General features: G+C 43.6%; 1 protein-coding gene across 1 annotated transcript in view; it reads right to left on the bottom strand.

Moving 5' to 3' along the window:
- MDGA2 (MAM domain containing glycosylphosphatidylinositol anchor 2) overlaps positions 1-22969 on the bottom strand; it is a 258623-nt gene that overhangs the window by 692 nt on the left and 234962 nt on the right. The window contains exons 11-15 of the mRNA XM_009289913.1: positions 19639-19659; positions 14229-14384; positions 12963-13121; positions 5950-6080; positions 170-275 (exon numbers count right to left, since the gene is read on the bottom strand). Coding sequence (XP_009288188.1) covers positions 170-275; positions 5950-6080; positions 12963-13121; positions 14229-14384; positions 19639-19659 — 573 coding nt within the window. The remainder of the gene's footprint in view (positions 1-169; positions 276-5949; positions 6081-12962; positions 13122-14228; positions 14385-19638; positions 19660-22969) is intronic.

Below are 22969 nucleotides of genomic sequence, written 5' to 3'. Positions count from 1 at the left end.
ACATTTTGGCTCCAGAGCTTGCTTCCAAGGAAAACGTTTCACTTTAAGCCTCTCCAACTGAACTGAACAATATATTGTTCTCCTGGAGAAAATCCATTTTAGAAGGTGTCTCAAATTTATAACCACGAGAAGCAATTTGCTCTCCCCCACGTGTGGAAGAGCCACTTACTGTTGGCCGGTTGGTCTGATTTCATACACTCTCCTTCCACAATTGATACATCATCAATAGCAATATCACCTTCGATGCCGGGGCCCCGGATCCCTTCAAATATGAGCTGCAAGAAAATAAAGAAGAAGCTGATCAGAGGGTAACGAATGGAAAACGTTCAGCTGCATTTTGCATGGCATTAAACTACACCAATGGGCTTGGAATAATTTGCAAGCACCTTCTATGGTGCAAAAAACCGCTACCGAGTTCACACGTACTTGTAAGGTTAACACAGAGGATGTGTGGGCCTTTTACTCTTCAGAATGAGCTGAAAAATATCAAAGCTGCTAGTTGTCTGCCTAGTTGTCTGCCTGGTGTCTCCAGGTCAGCTTCGCCACTATGCTAGCTGTAACCTGTGTACTTATGTAAGTATGATATTCCTGGAGCAAAGAGCAGGATTAAATGGAGGAAAAGTTTTAAAGAGATTTGGGGTGTTTTTCCCAGAAACTACTGCCACCTGAAGTGAGTGGCAGAGGCACAGCTTGCACCAGGGGAGGTTTAGATTGGACACGAGGAAAAATTTCTTTACTGAAAGAGTGGTTAAACATTGGAAGAGGCTGCCCAGGGAAGCGGTTGAGTCACCATCCCTGGAAGTATTTAAAAGACGTGTAGATGAGGCACTTATGGACATGGTTTAGTGGGCATGGTGGTGTTGGGTTGACGGTTGGACTCGATGATCTTAGAGGTCTCTTCCAACTTTAATGATTCTATGATTCTATGATTCTATGAAGAACAGCATCTGCGACGTGTTGAAGGACTGAGGATCCACTTGACCACAGACTGCATGAAAACACACAGGAGCCAGAAAAACTCCACAGTAAAATGAGGTTTCTGGCTCTAGAAGGTGGCCCAACCAGTCCCTCCCACTCCATCTCCCACACTGGGCTCCCTCACCTGCACCCCGGCGGCACTTCCCTGAAGGCAGGAGGACAGGAGCTGCCCCCCTGCAACCTTCCCCTGGCCCATGAAAGCTTGGGAGAAACCTCTCAGGAGCCAGGTTAGTATCCCTTCACCCATAACGCAAAGCTATATTCATCTCAAGGGGTCAGGAAGGGACTACCTGGACTACCTTTGGTTCGGATCCCCTGAGGTCCCGCAGTGATCTCCTGCGATCACCTCGGTGGATTTTAATCTCCCAGATCTCCTGCCGAGGCAGGAACTGATGACAGCGACAGCCCCGCTTCTCTCCTGCCCCTTTTAGTAGCTCATCATCACATCTAGAAGCTTTGATGCCTTCTAGGAATGGTTTTATATTTATTAAAGGACATTGTGATGTGTTTTATCACAGAGAGGGTCAGGGTAGAGATTTTATTCCTCTTCAAGGCTTTAACCTCTGCTAAATGGAAGCCTGTGATTTCAAGGTCCTATTAATCACTTTCTGTCAAATATTCCTAGTCTGAAACCCCAACTGCTACGGCTGGGAAAGGAAACGGTGCCTGAATGGAGATGAGTGGCTTGTTGCAAGGTCAGTAATATTATTTGCCATGATGTTCGTTATTAGCTATGGATTACTATTGTACTAAAGAAACAAAGTTATCCGCTCTCCTTCCCCAAACCCAATGTGATGCTGTCCTGCCATACTGCTGCTTAATTAGCTTTGCAGAAGAGTGGACTCATTCTGCGTTGCGAGAAATTTATTCACCAGAAAACTTCAAAGCCTTTCTAAAGAGATGGAGGAATTATGTAAGGAATACATTTCCCAAGCAGTACCATTTCCACAGTTATCTCTCCCTTCCTTCTCCCCCCCCCCAGTCCTTTGACATATTTTTGGTTAACTTAGATGACAAGTTTTTTAACTTTAATCTGCAACAATATATGCATGAAATTCAGTGAATTTTATAAGGGTGTGCTGTGGCACTAATGGAGACATTAACTCTTGGGGTAGAGTCAATTTAAAAAAAAAAAATAATTCTGTCTGGAGCAAAATACTTAAATTACACTTCACAATGATGTAACTGCATCAGGGAGATGTCTGGGGCACTCGGATGGGCTCTCTCTGTTGTCACTGATTTCAGCAGGACATGGACCCCAGCCTCTTCTTTTCACAGCTTCCGACATTTCTTTGCTCATTAATACAGTTCAACAAGAGCTGCTCATTTGAAATGAATACCTTCCATTATAAATGATGAGTAAACGCTCAGGGTAGTGGAAGATAACCCTGTAGATCACAGGGGTCCGGTAGCTAGTCCAGCTGGGTGCGTATCACCCAAGGACCATACCGCAACGGTGCACGATGCCACCAGACGTCGCATTGCACAGGCAATTCTCCGCTCTGCCTTTCCACGGAGGGCACGTCCCTCAACCTCGGCCACAGACACATCTCGTCCTTTTGCTAAGCTGAGCACTCCCAGCAGGTGCCTGACCCTGCAGCGGTAAGCTGGCAATACGAAGGTACGTATTTACAGCCTGCCTGTTGTGTCCCAAGCCAGGCGGCAAGGTCTGCGCTGGGAGCACTAAATAAACGTGAAAGCTGTGCATTTGGGGCAGCAGACTCCATCGGTATTTTATTGAAGTGCGACGCTGTAGGTTAATTACTATAACAAGGTAGATATTAATGCAACAGGGAACTGTAATTGGGAAAACAGTAAGTTTTTCTATAATTTACCCTGTTGTCTGAAAACAGTGTCTCAAGTAATTATCCCTCTGACAATTTTTCGACTTTACCTCTGATAATGGGAAGTATTCAGCTCGAGAGGAAAGTGTCTTCTCTTCTCCCCCAAAGTACAGCTTGCCCTCCTGCTCCTTGGCAGCAGGCATATAACCAGTCAACGGAGTTTAAAGTCAAATCTTTCCTGATGGTAACGAAAAACACTGTTTCCAGACAAAAGGACTCTATACAAATACAATGGCCAGCATTTAATTAAAATCTGCATTTGGCAGTGTGTTTTATGGGTCCCTGAGACGGGTTGCCATTAGCCAGCTTGGCCACATGCTCAGAACAAATCACCGCAGATGAGTGTTGGCAAGGCACAGAGCACAATCCAGCCTGCAGTTCACAGCGATTTGCAGGAGGTGCCAGATGATCAGAATCCCCTATCAGTATCCCAGAAAACCTATTATCTGCATGTCCGTGACTTTACAAAGCTGTTGTTAAAAATACTGCATTTAGCTGAAGAATAGAGGGGTTTACGCGTACAGCAAAGGCCACTCTGCTCTCTTAACAGGGGAAATGGAAATAAGCCCCAATAGTGCCTCCAGAGTTATCCCGAGTGTCTCCGGGGGACTCAGCCTGTGCTTCTTCAACAGGATTTCAGACAGATTTTACCTTCCTGGCCAGTCTCCTAATAAGAAGTAGAGAAGAGCCTCATGAACGTCCCCAGCCGGACAGCAGGATGACAAGGGTGTAAGCCCTTCACACTCGCTGTAGGGGGCTGAAAATCTCAATGGTCCAGCAGAGTCATTTACTTAAGGGCAGATCAGTCCCTCAATGCAAAAAAACCCTCTTTTGCAAAAAATGTCTTTGACACAAGAAGGTGTCAAGGAAAGTGTAGCTGAAGGCGGTGGCAGTGCTCCTGCTCAAATCTGAACTAAAATTGACACCTTCCTAGATGCCAGTGTGCAATGTATCACTTCCACATGCCCTCTTTTTTTGTGTTTATTCTTTAAAAGTACTTAATAAGTGAGTATCTTACTGAGATACCTTTTATGCAATACTTTTTCTGATTCAAAGCACTGTAGTCCTCTTGGTTCTTCATGAGAGAAGCTTTGTTATATATCACAGGGACTGGGAAGGTATAAAACAAATCTGGGCTGCACTTTTACTCATATAAATTAACCTATAAAAAGTTTTAATTTCTGTGTCAGTGTACTGTTTTACTGCAAAAGATTCATTTCAATTCACTCTCCTTAAATTTAACTGGGAGGTTTATATTCTTTTCTACTTAGACTCCTAAATGGAAAATAAAGTTTGCTTGATGCAAGAGCTTCTAAAAAAGTAATTTAAGGTTCCAACCACTGACATTTATTTGTTATATTTGTGCAGAGCTTCATGGCTTCACATTCATTTTATGCTGAAGCCTTTAAACACAACAATGTAAGAGGTGAAAAATAGCCAAGCAGAGGAGCTTCCATTTTGTGTACCAGCTAGTGACGCCAGTGCATATGGTTTTAAAGCAATGCGAGTGAGGTGCACCAGTAGCAGAAGTGACCCCTGTAACTTTCTGAAAGCAATGGGGCCCCGTGCAAGGGCCGATGCTCAGACTCCACAGTGAAAGCAGCAACCCGGGTACCGGGAGCTGCTGGCTGCTCTGCCGATGCCTCACCCTGGCTGACCCCGTGCAAGGCAGACACCCCAGCTTGCCCTTCCACCCAAATCCATGCCTTCCTCTCCATGCTGATGAGATGACCCCAGCTTTGTACCCCATCGCCCTCCTCCACTCCTCTGCGTTGCAGGTGCCAAATCCTTTGCACCTCTCTGCCCGGAGCTGATGTCCTCGTCCTTCCCCTACTTCTGCTAAAGCCTGTCCCAAGTCTCAGGAATCCCTCTCAGACACAACTGCGATCGGTTTCAGCTTCCCCAGCCATCTCTTCTCTCCCCTTACCAGTCATGTTCAGGTACTAAATCATTCTTCTATACTTCACTGTTCAGATTTCTTGGATTTATCCTGACTTCACCAATGCAAAACTTACCCACTCTGATCAGCTCCCTCGTACTTGGCCCCATGCTCTGAGTGCATTTCAACACTTGTATCCCTCTTCTCTGCCTTTTCCCCAATTCTGCCACTTTGTTCCACTCAAACTTCATGTAACGCTATACTCTGCATATCCCTCTCCTTCAATTTTCCTCTAATTTCCCCCCAGGCAATGCTTCTGCGATCATATATGCCAAATCACTTCTCTTCCCGTCATTGCCTCTTGCGCATGGAAATAAAAACACAGGGTCGGGATCAGTAATTACCCATAAAGTGAATCCCAATCTACATGTTTAAGAGAGCAGTTTTGACTTGCACTGAATGGCTGTTTTTCCCAAAAGCCATCATCTCCCCCAGGGGACCTGGAGGTTACAGAGAGGGGGCAGAGGAGCCTGGAGAACATTGCATCCCAGGGCACAGCCTGTGACTCTCGTCTTCCATGCCGATACTCCCAGCCCCAAACCCACGAGGGCTTGCTCGCGGCAGCTGCCTTTTCGGGTCTGCTCCAGTTACAGACAGCTCACAGCGTGAATGAGAACTGCCCATAATAGTCTATCAGCATCTCACTGTCAAACCAAAAATGAAAAGTGTGAAAACCTGTCATAACTTGCATGCACCTACTGAATGAGGTGTGCAGCTCTGCCGTACCAGCAGCTCCATGCAGGCAGCACTGCTGCTTTGGTACCTTTCAGCAAAGACTCGGAGATCGTTCCTTTTCCTGTGGAAAATGCATATATTTCAAGAGACCCCTAACATAGTCACTACACCATGGACTCTAAATATTTTTTCACAGGAAGTCATTTTGTATTTCAGTTGCTAATCTGAGACAAAAAACCCGTTTTATATCGGCTAACAGCATCTTCTGAAAACTGAAAGACATTTTGTCTTCAAGGAAATAGCTGCTGTTCTGCCATTGAAATGTGTATTATTAAGCTCTATGGTGCTCACCTATTTAAAGCAAGGAAAGCAATTATCTGTCCATAAAGCAGCTTTCAGAGCTGAAACGAAGCTGTGAAATCCTGTGTGAGAAGGAAAGGGTCAGCATACCCAGGCCCCCCCCTCCGAAAACCAAATACTCCCGTTCCGGGTGCGTGATGCACAAGCTGTTACCTGAAATGAAGTTGGGGGGTTTATATTAACGCGGGCTTGGTTCCAGTGCTGTCCCTTATTTCCACTTGAAGACCACAACGGGTTCTCTATCGCAGTCTGACCTTTCAACCGCAGGTAAACGTTCAAGCTTCCTAGAAGAGAGGTGAAGAACCAGAATTGGTTAGGCTCTCTGACGGAGCAGAGATGCTGGGCTGGGTACAGCAGCAGTCCCCTGCTCACCCCTCTTCCCATTTTGCATGGGCCTCTGCTAGGTCTGAGTGGATGTGGAGAGTTTCTTGTCCCGTATTCGAAAACTGTAAAACTTAGGAACACCGTGAACTGGTGATGTGAATTCACAGCAGAGGCAAACTGAGTGCGCGGGGAGCGTGATCCCCTGTCGCGGGCAGGGCAGTTGCACCCATTGCTCCCTGCAGCTCAGGAAGGACACGAGGCTTCCCAGGGTGAGATGGGCAAAAAAGAGTTTTCTGTGCTTTAGTGCAAAGGAGGCATTTATAACCTCCTAACCCAAGGATAAAATAAGCAACTTGGTTGCCTTACGCTTAGTTCTCGCTTGTAAAGACTGTCCAACTTCTAATGGAGTGCCACAGAGCCTGGCAAGTCTATCTCAGAGATAGATGTGATGCCCTTACTACTACTAAGGAGTATCTTTGAAGGACAACATAATCCTCTAAGTTCAAATAACCTTGGAAAAGTTGTCCCTCAGTATGGAAAAAACCCCACAGCCCCGGGTCTTTCCCCACCACCAACCATTAAGTTACTGGCTCCAGCACAGACATTACTTGCAATAGGTAACAGATCGTCTGCATTTGGCAGCCCTTCTCTCCCATTAACATCCCTGCCTTAGACCACGAACAGAAGCCAGACTGTCTTGGTGCACCAAGAGACAGCAAATGCATCGACTTCATTTAGCAGGGTTCAGTAATTCACGGAGTTTGGAGATTTTGTTCCTTGCTCACCGCTGTTATCTGCAGACGTGTGGGGCAGTGGTGTCTCTTTGTACTACGTAAATCATTGCATTTGCCTTCACTGGAGAAAGTTCAGACAGTCAAGTTCACGCAAGACCACTTTTTTTAGGGAGTTTGGAATGGCAGCTGGGAAGCTCATACAAATTATATTTGCAATGAAACCTCTCAGATCTGAGGCAGCTGCACGGTGACTCAGCTCCTGCTAATAAAAAGTTCTTATTTCTAGCAACAGCAAAACTCAGTGCCTTGAAAAACATAAGGCTAAACGTGTAATGGAGCAGCAAATATTCTCATCACGGCTATTTCACCAGGGTGCCCAGATTGAGGCCATACATCTTCTTTGAAGGAGGTGGGGGAAGCGATGCTCGCCGAGCGACTGGGCGGCACCATGTCTCCCACCTGCCTCCCACTGCAGCATTTTATTTTTCAAATGCAGGGGAGGGTGCAGAAGCAGCACAAAGGAATCACGGCTTTTAACAAGAATAGTCTGTCTCAGCCTACACGCACACTACTGGGTAAAACAAAAAGACCTGAAACAGAAAGGGCTTGCAAGAAGGGAAATGCTCAGGAGGGTTCCCCGGAGCAGCCCTGCAGCCCAGCCCAGTAATATGTCGCAGGGCTGCTCACAAGAAGCGGCTGCTCAGCCTCAGCCCTCTTCCAAACAGCAACAACGGCTCTTGGGCAATGTTTGTGTTATTCAGCTTACACAGTTCTCCCTTCCCTCCCATCTGCTTCTCTCCATGACTTTTTTCAACAACTATGCTGGGTCTGTGGTGTGAAAAAAGGCAGGGTCTTAGACAAGACTACCTAAATTTAAAAAATAGAGTTATATATAACATTATTTTTCTTGAAGACAAAAATCAATGCCCATGTCAAGCAAGGGATGAATAGCTTGCTAATTGTTTCACCTGTTTGTGCAGGCTGATACAGCCCATGCCGCAGGGCTGTTTGGAATAACTGAATAATTTAGGCATCAAAAGCATGTAATTCCATCACTGCTGGGGTTGCAGAGATTTAAGGTTGTTCATAGCATACTCAGCCTCTCTGTGTCACATAATTTCTTCAAATTAATAGCAGAATGATAGCAGTCTTACTTAAAATACAAAATAGCCATTACTGTACCATATATGCTCAGCCGTTGCCCAGCACGTTGGTTAGCATGGATGTACGTGCCTGACCCTCATTGCTAGATATGCACACACACCTGCCCGAAACATCCCTGAAAACTTAACTAACAACACCTGCAACAGATGCTTATCCTTGAAATTCTGCCGGTAAGGTTTTGGAAAAGTTACACGGCCTTTGCAAAGCTGAGGCTGTGGGGGAGGATGGGTTGGCTATAGGGTTCACGCTGAGGTGCGTCCAGCAAGAATTCATCTACGGCTTTCAAACTATTCCAAACTCCAGACAAATGGGTAATGAAGCGACTCTTGAGTAGGAGACAGAAACAGTGGGCAGGAGTAACAACCGTGAATTAAGGAATAAAGTTTACTTTCTGACAGCATCCTGCCAAGAGGGTGCGGGGTGCTCCGGAGACGTCACCAGCTGCCACACTGGGGAGACGCTCTGCGCACTCATCACTGTGCGAACACAAACAGCTTTCACAGTATGCCTTCACAGCGTGTTTTGCTTCCACTTTTTGTTTTGTGATGGCTCTCTAATGATAAGAAAAAGTATTGCTCTTGGAGCATCAATTAGAAATGCCCCATTTTGGGGTGTAGGTGGAAAAATTGGAATACAGATTGTTTCAAAAGATGGTGGCAGCTATAATGGAATTACAGCCTCTTTCTGTCTCAACATAGAGACACAGTGAGGACAGTGACTCTTCATTTTCTTGTTGCCCAACAATGGCTTACTGTTTGCTGCAAATCAAGTAATGGGAACTTCTATTTCTCTTATGCTTTAGGGATAATCTACCTTTTCCTCTTGAAGGATGTGGAGCGAAGCGCATGCACTTTCTCTGGCAGCCAGCACTCTCAGAGTTAGCTCTGTGTGATCTGTCAGGAATTACAATCTGACTTGTAAGTAAGAGCCATCTATTTCAGGTAAAGAAACACTTTATCTTTCTGAATCTAACTGCCATGGCATGGGACGTAGGTCCCTGTTTATCTCGTCAGAGCTGTGCTGTAGCGTAAGTGCTAATCTCAGATCTGTGCTCTGCTCTCTGCAAAGACTCCCAAGTACCTCTCCTTACCGCTACAGAAATTTTCACCCTCTTCTCCAGAGACACCAAAACCTGAACAGCAGGCACAGAAGCTGAGCTGGATAAACTGGTAGGCTGTTTGTTTTCAATATAGTGCAGCAGCTGTATTCTCAAATTGATGTCACTGGGGTCACTCATTTTTAAGAATGGAGGAGGAAGAATCTTTTCCCCTCAGCCTCCAAGACCAGTCCACACCAGCGACGGAGCATCATTCCAGAATGATTTTCCATTTTATTAGGGATCCTTCAAAACCTTGTTGGAAAGGCAGAAACATTTTGATGAGCACTGAAACTGTTTTGGAAACAAAATACTTTGCCCCTGAGACATGGGAATTATAACCCTAATACTGCTTGGAAATCTGATGGATACTGGTAACCAGGGAGAATAAAGCATCCCAGCGGAAATGCTGGCTTGCAGCACCAAAGTCTGCTGAACAATGTACAGCACTTCGGATGAAAAATCAAAGTTTAACGGCCATGTATCTTTCCTGAACACGTTGTCCCCAGGCCTAAGGTAGGAACAGTCTGGAATTCATTTAAACCAAATTCCCCTGCAAGATGCTTCAAATTTTCAGTGAAGACAGGTCAAGAATCAGCAGCTCAAGGTTATTCAAAAGAGAGAGCCTTCAGCACAGAGATCATACTGAGGTCTCAGTTAGCAGCTCCTATCCTGCTCTTGTGAAGAAATCCATGAGCTGGCAGTGCATATTACAGCCAAGAGCTGCCCCGACTGGCAGCGCTCATTCCCAAATGGGGATAAGAAGCACCTTCTATGGTGGTGAAGGGTCAAGGCTTCTAACAGCTTGTCATAAAACAGTCAATCTGTTTTAGCAATAAGATTTAGAATTATCCACAAGGGATTAATTCTTAACAAAATGGAACTCTTCTGAAGAAAATATTACCAATCAAATATTTCACACTGAATCAAAAAGTCATCGAGGTTGGAGGCACCTTTGGAGATTGTACCGTCCAAACCCCTACTCAAAGCATGGTCGATTAGAGCAGGTTGCCCAGGACCACGTACAATCAGATCTTGGATATCTCCAAGGGCAGAGACTCCACACTCTGGGCAACCTGTGCCAGTGTTTGATCACATTCATAGAAAAAATTTTTTTTTTCTTATGTTTAAATAGAATTGCCTCTATTTCAATTTGTGCCATTGCCTCTTGTCCTGTCCCTGAGCATCTCTGAGGTCTATCTTCTTTACACCCTCCCTCCAGGTATTCATATACATTGGTGAGGCTGCACCTCGAATACTGTGTTCAGTTTTGGGCCCCTCACTACAAGAAGGACGTTGAGGTGCTGGAGCATGTCCAGAGAAGGGCAACGAGGTTGGTGAGGGGTCTGGAGAACCTCTGGCTTTTCTGTAATACCATTAAGGTTAAAAAAAGAAGTGGCTGATTTAATCTAGCAGACTAAACTAGACATGCTGAGGGTGCATGGCTGCTCAGGACCGTGGTCAGATGGCTTCTGAATGCTGACAAGGATGGAGACTCCACAACCTCTCTGGGCAACCTGCGCCAGCACTTGGTCACCCTCACAGTAAGACAGTGTTTTCTTGTATTCGGATTGAATTTCCTTTTTAATGTGTGCCCATTGCCTCTTGGCCTGGCAGTGGGCACCACTGAAGAGTCTGACTCCCTCTTCGTTACACCCCCCCTTTAGTTATTTAATCCCCTTGATGAGACCCCCCTGAGCCTCCTCTCCTCCAGGCTGAACAGCCCCAGCTCTCCCAGCCTCTCCTCGGATGAGAGACGCCTTCAGTACCTGAATTATCTTTGTGGCCCTTTGCTGGACTCTCTCCAGTAAGCCCATGTCTCTCTTGTCCTGGGGACCCCAGCACTGGACCCGGCACCCCAGCTGTGTCTCACCAGTGCTGAGCGGAGGGGCAGGATCCCCTCCCTCGACCTGCTGGCCCCGCTCTGCCTGATGCAGCCCAGGAGGCTGGTGGCCGTCCTTACAAGGGTGCACCATCTGAAACACTGTGTCGTGATTAGGTTTGATTCGTCTGGGCAAATCATCATGTTGTAATAACCCCTTTCCTAACCCAAAGTAATTTCTAAGACCACAAACCTTCAAAAACTCATTCAAGTAGTTACCTCATCAATATTCATACAATAATCATGTGCTTAAATAATTGAAATCCTAGAATATCATCACACATTAGGTTTTTCTTTTCGTTATCCTCATGTGAACAATTTCAGTGACAGAGTTCACATCTGGGGAATCAAATGGTATATATTTGCGGATTTCATAATTTATTTCTTGTATGCATGTTGCATTCTTATGTGTTTCATAACATTTTCTCATTATGAGGAATTAAAATATTGCATTTAGAAGACATGTATGAGCGTGCATTCAAACACATGGCTGATGTTATTAATTTACTATTTTTCTGTCAGTCTGCTCTTTAAAGACAGAATAATATGTAATTTTGTACAAAGCCATTCAAAAGTAGATAATTTTGAACATTAGCTAAAATGATGGTAACTGTATTTTTTAACATTAGGGAACAAAAGTGATATTGAGCTATTTTGGTTTTCGACAACTAGGTGTCCACATTGCCATGAACAAATCCTATGTAACTATGATCACTAATCATCACTGTCACCATCTTCACCTGTGGGTCAGCTCCTTCATCAGCCAGCATTATACATGTCGATTCAAGAAATTACACATAAACAAGAAAGGGCAATCTCAGCAAAAAGCTAAGGACACAGACACTCGCTGAAAAGGTAGCCTAGGAAAAAAACCAAAATCGCACCAATGAGAGGTCACTGTTTTGTGGACAGACGTCAGCCTCTGTGGCCGTTTTTCTTATACTTTATCCCAACCCTAAGGTATTCCAGAAAAACTCTTTGACCCTTTATGTTTGTAACTTCTTTCGTCACTGTCATATACGAGAAATAGTCTGGTATATGACCATATAGGGCAGTTCATATTTTTTTCACTAAGCATGGCATGGCTCAATCGCTTCCTTCCAATAAACAGCCAAGCTCCCGCTGCAATGTAGATCCAGGAGAACTTAGACCTGGGGCTGCGTTCACGTGCTCAGCGGTGCAGAGACAACTAGCCAAAAACTAAGTGAACCCGTCTGCTCTATTTAAAACCTGAACTCTGCCCGGAGGCAGGCAAAGGTTTCCCGAAGCAACCACCAGAATGCACTGTGAGGATGTGTTTGCTCTTGAAATATATATAAAAATACATCAAATCAGGTCAGTTTGGCACTGGAAAGCCTCTTGACACACTGGTAAGCACCAAGTACCCCACAGGGATTTACAGGATTTATAAAAATTGGCCGTCTATCGTTTATACTTTTATATTTTCCCACACCTTTTTTTCATACTAGGTAAAGAAATTAAACGTGTGTGTTGAAAGAGCTATGACTAAAAATAGACTTACAAATACACCTTGAAAATATATACTCCCACAGCTTGTGAGCACACAGGCTGTGCCGCTCCAGCTGCCATCACATGAGGAGCGCTGCTGCTAATTGCTTTATCCTGAATCTAGCGAGGAGTGACTCAAAACACTGTGTTAGTATCAGGCAAAGTCCTTGCAAGTATCACCTTTTCTGTTTTCACGCTCTGAAGTTCCCTGCTCAAAACCTCATGCATGCCCGAAACACTTCCCAGCTGTAAGAGGGGCTCCTGCTAGCGTGCTGATTAGAGGAAAACACAGTTTTACAGCAATTAGGACGCTACCAGGCACTTCTCTTGCCAGCTTTGGTTGCAACTGGCCCTTGCAGGTGTTGGCAGTCCTCCCGTGCTTTTGTTTCATACAAGTGAACATTTCTCATGCTATTTCTCCCGAAGTGAAAAGGCAAGGTCATCGGCTTTCTCTCACCTATGTGCTGTCCATACATGTGATAGTAGAAGCTAAAACAATAGGCCGTGTTCGTAGCTCCATAAGGATTTTTTGGAGCGACGCTGAAAACAGGACTAACAAGTCTGGCCTTTTCTCCTTCCAGCCTGGGGCGTGACGTCTCAATGTACATGTAGAAACCTAGGGAAAGTCCAAATGGAAATCGTTAGGTTGCAGTCTTCAAAATCCAACACATATACGTACAGGAAGACACCAGGGCTATCGAGCATCTTGATTCATTTTTCACATTCATCTGACATCACCGTGGTTTCTGGGACATACTTCTTCTGCATTAAGCCCATGTGTTTTCCACAACTGCTTCAAAGACACGTTTTCTACCAAGAGTAAAACCAGGGCTAGCAGGTCAGTACTCGTAAACAACTTCAAATCAATGTAACATTGTATATGCACAAGAAAAGAAAAAAATCTTTATGATGGGGTTCAAACTTCAGTCTCAAGGTTGCAATTCGTTCCTGTAAGCAGTGAGCGGGGAGGACTTTTAAAATAAAGGGAAAATATCTTGATGGAAACCTTTCAAGGAACATTTTCAACTGGCCATGTCAATCACATGTTTGAAAGCTCACTTTCACGAAAGAAGACAATATTAATTTATTCTGATCCTGGATTGTGCCAGCAACAGAGATAGTGTTTACTTAATCCAACCAAGCAAATACAATGCAGTATGATTTTTTTACCCTTTGGTAGTGCAAGCAGGGGGCATACAGTAAAATAGCATGAGTTACTGCAGTACTTGATAAATTCAGCACAAGATGTCTGACTTTTCAAATGCAAATATACACTGCAGTCAAGATGGCACGCTTCTGTTAAGCGGGGTAGCAGACTGAAAATTACTTTAGCAACACCCAAAGTAAAAATGGGGCAAAAAAAAAAAAAATCTCATTGTGACAGTCTGAGAGAGCCCAAGTTAGAATTTAAATGACATAAAACAGAAGAATATTTCAAGATGTGCCAGAGTATTTCCCCACTAGACTGTAAGGTGAAAGCAATCGCTTTGAAAACAGCACAATAGAAACAATACAAGATGGTTAATGGCACCGTTAGTGGGTCGTGCTTTGGGACCAGCCGCACGCCTCAGCACTGGCAATTTCTTTTAGAAGTCCTTGAAGTATGCTTATTCTAGGAAAAACGATGTAGCCGGCTGAACTGGCTGTCCTGGACAGATCCCTCACCCCAACGGAGCAGCAGAGCTCCCAGTACTGGGGGACCAGGCACACGGCTGGAGCTTACCTTCCTTGGAGCCAGTCCGATCTGCATTTGGCCCAGTGTTGGGGGTATATTTTGTGTCTCTAGTGGCAGTGCTTTGTTTTGTCCAGTCAAAATTGTCCGTGTCATCTTGAGTGAAAAGGCAAATGTTACCATCCTCAAACCCACAGTGGAACTCTCCTGCCAATGCAGCAAACGAGCAGAAATTTAGTGGCTGAAACTATTCATCCTATGCTTGTTTGTCAAAGTACTTGTCGATTATAACAAACACATTGTGAAATGATGCTTATTAACAGCACTGGAAAACAGACGTACATTTATTTTACATCAGTTTCTAGTGTTTAGTGTATGTTTTCTTTTGCAGTAACCTCAATGAAAAAAAAATCACGGTCATCAATCTGTGTTGATCGATGTGTTACTTGAAGTTATATTCAAATGTTATTGTATAGCTCCTCCTCACATATTCACGTGTATACAGTTGCCCTTAGAGACATTGTCTCTTCTTACCCAGCTGGCATTTCTAAAAAGCTGAGAAGAACAGGCAGCATGTCCATAAAACATTATGGGGGGAAAAAAGTGGGAAGTGGGTTATTTTGGTTTAGGGATAAGAACGTTAGGGAAAAGAGGATGTCAACTTTTCAAAATGAAAATATTATCTCCAAGTGACATCTCCTAAACTATTCTTGGTTTTCAATGGGGATGGAAAGCAAGTAATGGCTAAAATGAGAGCAAAGGAGCTTTGGCATAGACATGAAGAAAATCTCTAAAAATCAGGACAGTGAAGCACATGAATGGATTGCTCGGGAAGAGCACTGAATGCCCATCACTGGATTATAATAACTAATTAGACAAATACCTGGGAGGAAGGTTTAGGTCTATCTGAACCTATATGGGCAGGACAGGTGATTGTATCATGTCCTGAAGACATCTCCTAGACTTTCACTAAGACTCCTGTTACGTACTTGAGGTCAAGTGGTAAAAGCTTAGGTCTAAAGAATAAAAACGCCAAGAACCCCAGACAGGATTACTGGGATCCTCTCCTTTGCGAAACAGAGGTCCATGAGACACGCAAGTCCAGTGATCCTACCTGCTGGGTTATGATGGGATGAGAAAGTCCTACTGTCAGACATTTAGGAACCAAAACAAATCAAAACTTCAAGGTTCAGTTTTAATCTCAGAACAGAATAAGGCCCCATGTAGTACAATGTGCAAAAGCTTAATTTTATGCACATGAACAGTTCCCGCCGAGTTTACTCTTCCAGCAAAGTCAATTGATTTATCTGAGAAAACAAGCAAATCTCTCCTCTCTAGGGAGAATGCAGCTGTCCGCATACTGTGTCAGCTATGGCCTTCTTTATAGGGGTGCAATTTATATTCATTGTTATGAGAAACTCTAACACCAGGCGTCATGGGATTATTCATCTGTGTTAAATTGAAAAGGTATATAACTGTTTGCAGGTTTGGGGTTTTGGTGAACTATAAATCCACTTAAGCCACTGGAGCTTCACTGTAAATCAGTGAAGACAGAGGGACCTGGAGCTTAGCTTGGGTATGCACTGCTAAGCAAGGATGCTGGTCTGAAACTTACTTAAAATCAGATAATACCGCAGACTGAACAAGCAGGCTTGAAAAATTCATTCCAAACCACAAGGTGCATTAGGAGTGCTTTCCAGGTCTTCCTCATTCTGTTTCTGCCCGTCCAAAAACCAACACAAACTGTACCCCCTCCACAACAGTCAGCATAAAACACCACTCTATAAAACCAGGTTATCACAAAGATGCAGTACATAGAAACTTCCTTGGCCATTAGCACCTCATGCAGATTGACTTGATTTCTCAATAAATCCATCAACTTTATTAGATCCTCCAAGAGAATCAATTTCCTGAATCACAGTTCCTTAACTGGCAAACATGACTGATAACCATTGGCACGATGGCAAGCCAATTTCAGGACCTTGCACCTCAGTTTGGTTCTGGAAGCAAGGTCTTCTGAATCCTGAATTTTCAGTGTTGAAGAAGTGGCAATATAGAAAATCATTCAATGGAGGAGCACCATCATGGGCGTCGCAGAGAAGGAATACAAGTAGAGGCCTGATTGTGGTTCTTCCTGAGAGACAAGCAAATCAAAGAACGAGGCCACAAGGAATACACATGCATGGATTACATCCAAAATCCTTCGACAGAGAAGCATGTGAATAGATGCAGACGGACACCTCCATCCTTATCCTGAAGACCAGGAAGATAACGCAAAGACCCTGACAAAGCTCTTGAAAGACACAAGGACTCGAATGAAGCACTCTGAACAAAATGCCAGCTGTGCCTCTCATCTCCAAGAATAGCTTTTACACGACTTGAGCTCAAAATCTGCTTGGTTTACACTATATTCTGTGCATTTGACTTCCACCTCCAAGCCCTTCCTATAGCAAAAATGGTGCTGCTTCTACACAGTGTGATAAAATTAAAGGGCAAAACAGTAACTAAAGGAGAAAAGTTCTGAGTACCAGATCCAGTCCTGCAGCGAAGTGAATTAACACAAAGCATTTTCGGCCATTCAGCAGTTTCTAACACTGCTCCTCCAGTACCTTAAGAGCTGCATTTCCATGTCGCACCATGCCCTCAGAGCTTCATTAAGAAATTCCACATCAGCAGAACAAAAGTTTTTTCTTCAAGTTAAAAAAAAAATAAATATTCAGGCCAGATGAAAAAAGGTGAAGTAAAAGTTTGCCATTTATTTAATAGGAAAACACTGGTTTCATGTGGGACTCTGCCATTTGGAATACATTGGAAAAGGTTAGTGCTAAATGTTCTTGGCACTAAACACTTCTGAAAATATGACAGAAGAATAAAAATGGGAAATAGTTCCCCAGGATTAGCTCAGTACCTTTCTTACGCAAGAAGTAGGAACATCTAAATAGATCTGGATGGTCCTGACCTGTTCATTATGGGGCACACCAAGTGGAGGAGGAACAGCCGGCCCTTCCCCAAGCACCCATGGGTGCTCCAGCTCATGACACCGCTCAGACCACGACCGTTTGCTGAAAGCACTAACAATGGTGCCAATTACTATTAAAGATAACGGCCAATTTTTGTCAAAGCACATGCCAGCTCTGGAAGTGGATTCAGGTTATTAATAACTTCATTGCCAATTAGGGCAAAATCAGAAACTGTTCTCAAGGTGAAACACACTTCATTGTAGTATGAATTTTTGTAATCTGTTTCCATAAAATTCAAGTTGAATATGACTCTCTAACATCTAATCTCTTCTATTATTCAGGTGTAACATCTAGTTTCACTAATTGACATGAAATCCTTATGGTTTACATTAAATGGTTTATATTATACCTTACAAAATAAAATGTAGATCTGAGGCTACATCTCAGTGTTTAAGTCCTTCAATGCTACTTGCTTATGTATTGCAGACTTGTTATAAAAAGGAGGGACTTATGCAATGTGATTATTCCAGAATCGAAGCAGGAAGAACGTGACTTCAGTTTCCAATACAGGTGTCTTGTCCCAGTCTTCATTCACAATGGTGTAAATAAAAGCAGAATTCAGCCCAACAGGTTTAGAAAAAAACAGGACATGGTTGATGTTATATAGTATACATCTTCATCCATTCTGTAATTTCAGTGAAATAAAGTGAGACTGTAGAAAGAACGGATAATGATGAGATTGAATTTGTTATGGAAGACAGAACCTCTCTTCTCCAGCTTACTGGTTTGAACCAATTTGCAGACCAAGATTTCTTCCCTGTCAAAGGATTTCACTCAAAAAGTCTTTGGGGAAAAAAGCAAACCAAAATGTTACCATCTCTTTACTCGTCTGAAAGAAATTACACTGGGTACCCCACAGTTCTGGTAGGCAAACTCTCCCATCGCCACCAGTGCAGAGAGCGGCAGACCTAGAACGTAGATGAAGTAAATGGTGGACAGGTTGCCAGAGATGCCCTCCCTCCCTCGAGCTAACACACTCCCTATCACAAGGGCAATTTGGATGCCACCTGCACTCTACCACACGCCTACTAGAGCCGTTGCTTTTATCTGAGCTATAGACACATTTGGAAAATTAGACAGTTTCAGATCTTAAAATCATAGAGGACTAGCGTGAAGCACTTGGGATTGCAATGCATTTTTTTCTTAACATCATAGAGTACATATTTAATATATTAATTAGCAAGGGTCTCATCTACTGCTCATTTAAGTCAATGGGAGTGGTTCCTTCAGCTCCTGTGAGCTTTGAACTAAGCCCTGATTAATTGTTAATGCATTGCACAAGATCTTCCACAAATAAGTTTAAAATTTACAGAAAGGCTTAGCCGTCGTGTGTGAGAGATGGAGAGAGAGGCTGCTCGCCCAGCCCGGTGCTGCTTTTCTGCCCGATTATGGCTGCGCTACAGCAGCGATAATGGCAGACAGAATCCCATTCCCTTTATTTTTGTTATTAAAAGCAAGAGTAATGGCAGAATACATTCCCACAGCAAAACATTCATTCACTGTGGCGTGGAAGAAAATCATGAAGTAGATAGATGTGGGGAGTGTCAGGAACAGGGTGGTTTTACTGGGATATACTAAAGCTCCAGCCCAGTCTCCTGTCTGCGACATCTGTAGGGATTTGGTGCCCATGGAAAAGCGTAAGAACAAACTGTAAGAGAAGTCCTTTCTCCCCCGCAACATCCCCGTGCCCGAGCACCAGCACATTAGCGAATGCATAGTCAGAGTTTGCATTTTCAATCATGCCTGTGGAGCTGTCTCCTGTGAATTTGTCTAAACGCTTTCACACCCTAGTTACACTTTTGGTCTCCACATTTCTCTGTGCAAATGAGGTCCATGCTTCCTGTATGAAAAAACATACTTCTTTCGGTTTTAAAGCTGCAGATGAGCTTCTGCCTACCCTTGGAAGTATCAAAATAACTCAAGAACTGCAAATGTAGCTCTCATGCAAGGATAAATGAATTCAGAAAATTTCATAAACTGACCTTTCCTTCAAGATTGTTACCATACCTGTTGAGGCGCAGACACAGTTCCTACACAGTACTTGAACTTTCAGCTATAGTTCATCAGTATTTAGCTACTCCCACAACTAAACCACAGCATCACCCATACACACTGAGCTGCAACGCCCACAAATGGATGTTATTTCAGAACATTAGTATTTTCCTTTAGATGAACTGTTTGGGTAGTGGGAAAGAAAGACAAGCTGGAGCTTTAATTTTTCCTTTCTCCATCTACTCTTGCTTTAGCGCCTTGGCAGAACAAGAGGAATGACACCTTCAGCTGCCAGCCCAGCTTGCACACAAAACTAAGGTGGTGCCTGCAATCCACAGGCTGCAACTGAAAGTGAAATACTCATCATTTGCTTTTTAACTGTAAGGGACAACGGGTGCAAGGACAATCCTTCATACACACAAAAGCTAAAAAGATAAAGAAATACTCACGTAGATGTGGATTTACTGGAGCTGGAAGACAGAGCAAAAATAAAATTAGCACTTGAAGAAATTCTAATTCATCAATATTCAGATTATCCTAAACTTCCCATTGTTCTCTCCCCCTCAAGACCTTGATTGTGGTTCCTACACCGAGACAGCCAGCAAAACTGGTAACTTCCTTTCTGAGCAAATTTTGTGGCTCCCTGGCAATCCAAAGGCAACGATTTCAGTGAGAAACGATAGCCTCTCCCATCCACAATGTGTATGCTCCATCCCTAGTACCTGCAGCTTGGGGAACAAGATGCTGTAATTAAGCATCAAACTTAGATTACTGACACAGACATTGTAAGGATGGGGACAGCTGCACAGCAAAACTCCAGGGTCATGCCTTTATACAGGAATCCAACAAAAACTACAGAAAGGATGAATTCATTCAAAGCAAGAGGTTCTGCATTGGACCTTGCTCATCACTTAAAATTTCCTTTTAGCATTGTTCAAGAATACTTAACATAGTGAGTTACCCTTCTATTCAATGAATAATACTATTCTTCAATTTAAGATGTCTGTGTACATATGAGTCTTTAAAAAGCAGACAGCACTTGCATCCTTCTTAGAAATGCCAATTTTCTTTTTAAATAGCAGAAAATATAAGCACAGCAAGTTTGTGAGAAGAGGTTTGATCTCATTAGACCAAGAGACACAACCAAGAAAAAACATGTGAGTCTTCTGGCACATAAACCCTCTTCTAGGGAGGATATACTTTAAAGAAATTTAAGAAGATGACCAAGGAAGGTGAAGCGTGCTGTCCTAAAAAGCTGCCAGCAGTGCCAGCGTACCCCATGCCTCCTGGAGGAGCCACATTCAGTGGCCAGGACAGGGACCCACCAGCATGACTGTGTCCTAGATGTTGCTCTCCTGGGGCTGTGCTCTCAGAGAGAGGAGCATCAGTGCAGCATCCCACCTCTCAGCATCCCACCTCTGCCCACTCCCCATCCCATGGCAGGAGCAGCCCATGCTGACCCCTCATCGTGGGAGGCATCAAAAATAAAATAATTTTGCCAATATTGCAGAGAAGCCTTGAGATAACTTTGCTGAAAAACATTACTTCTGTGTGTCCTTTTATGGGTCTGTGCAATGCCCCGCGTGACACGGCAGGACTATTGGGTACGGGGAATCTTTGGGGAAGCTGATAAAACTGGCACTCCTATTTCACAGACCCTTGGCAAACTTACAAAAACCTCTACATCCATAATTCTTTAATATTGAAGTTCATCTACTTAATACCTTAATAGGCTGAAACAGAATGAAAATCAAACCTCAATAGTGCCTACAGATACCTTAACCATGGGAATGGCTAGCCAGGTTTAGGTCCAGAGTAACCTGGACAACGCTAAACACGGGAAATGGGGTTTGAATGAGAAATTAGGCTGCAGTTCTGTGCTACCTGTTTGCAGAAGGGTAAATTTGAGGATGGATGACTTAGGAAACAGGGCCCTTCTGCTATAAGCCCTTACGCATGTGAGAAACAGAAGGATGCTAAGCTCACAGTTGGAATTGCATGTTATTAACAGAAAATTTGAAATAAAATGTTATCGCCAAGTAATGGGTACATCTGGTAATGCCAGACTTCGGCACGAGTGTTGCTCCACGTTTTCTTGCTGCCCTTCCCATGCCATGTTTACAGACTTGAATTCTTGGTTTGTGACCCCAGCCACGGATTCTGTGTAGCTCTAGATTCAATCTGAAGTTTTCAAAACAGCTCTAAATTAGCAACTCTGCCATTTTATCTTGCCTTCTCTGAAACAAATGAACAGTGCAATTTGCTTAAGAAACTTAGTCATTACATTATATTAGATAACCTCATAGCTTTTACCAACAAATTACCTTTCATTCTCCAAGAAACATTCATTTTGTGAAATCCTTGAGTGATTGAACATGGAATTAGCTGAAATTGCTGGGAACTAGATTTACTGATGCCTGATTTGTAACTAAAGGTATGGGCTTTTATGGGAACTATCATCAGCGTGTAACCTTGAGTCATGCTATTCAGATTGTTCACAGCAGAGCAAAAAAGGCTTCTTGCCAAACTAGCTTCAGTTCACACTGATTGACAAAAGCAGAAAAAACAAATTAAAGCAGTTAGGCTGAACTTACCTAATCATAAACTAGGGAAAAAACCCACCACAACCAAACAAAAAACCAGAAAGCCCGCTCTTCTAAGTAATCCAGCACGCTGCTATAAGACAACGTGTAACGGCTCTAGCCCTCACTGCGGAAAGGGAAGGTTGCTGCGTGCACGACACACAGGTAGCAAGTTAAATTAGCCATAAAGGGAAATTAATGGATGACTGAGGGAGTAAATTCCCGAGGCTGACTTTGAAATGTCTGGAAAATCTGTGCACCTCAGAGGGTTATCGCTGCTCTGCTCAGCTGACCCTGGCTTGTGCTGGGAGGAAGGTTTTGCTGGCGGAGAATCTCGGGAGGAGAACAAAGTGTCATGAAATGTTTGAGCTTGGTTAGAGCCAAGACGGATGATCCCTTAATCTTCCTGCCGTTCCTCCAGCGAGCAGAGAATAAAACCTGCTGGAATTTCAGTTTCTTGGATGATTTTACTTTTCGGTGATCTGTATTTGTGCAGGTCACAGCAGAAAAATGCGAGCTGAATGGTTTTTCTTAATGCTTGCCCTTCTATTAGGGGCAACTGCATATACGCAAAGACAGTTACATTTCCCACGGATCCTTCCCATCACAAACACTTGTTCAGCTTGCAAGTGAGGTGTCCTTCAGAGACTGCAACGTTACGTCCCTCCTTTAAAAAAATAGCTGCAAACCAAGCTTTCCTAACTACGAAGAACATAAAGCCAGAGGGAAGCAGAAGCATGCTAATATGTTCAGCTGCTATGTTTCTTACCACTGGAAACAGGTTACTTGTGGTAATTACAACCAGCACCTAAAAGCTTTAATCAAGATCAAGAGTCCGTACCTCTAAGCACTTGGTTTGCACAGGAAACGCAATCTTCACTGTAAATATTGGTATTCTACAGGGACAAGGCTTTCTTCCTCCCATAATAGCAATTATCCTAACTTACTATTTATAACGCTGGATAATACTGGAAATGTATGCCTGTGCAAACTTACAAATCTTATCATTTTTGCCCTATTTTGTACCAATTTTATTTTTCTGGGGCTAGAAATATAATAACAACAAGAATAACAGCAATAAATAATAACCGTAATTATATACTCTTCTCCCATACAGAATCTGGGGAGTCTCTAATCCTCATATGAAAATAAGCAAGCTGGACTACAAAGCGACTGGCCATCATCATCTATCTGCCAC

The sequence above is a fragment of the Aptenodytes forsteri genome, unplaced genomic scaffold (assembly GCF_000699145.1).
Source record: "Aptenodytes forsteri isolate BGI_AS27 unplaced genomic scaffold, ASM69914v1 Scaffold76, whole genome shotgun sequence".
In the NCBI taxonomy this organism is placed as follows: domain Eukaryota; kingdom Metazoa; phylum Chordata; class Aves; order Sphenisciformes; family Spheniscidae; genus Aptenodytes; species Aptenodytes forsteri.
This window is presented reverse-complemented; position numbering and strand designations above follow the sequence as displayed.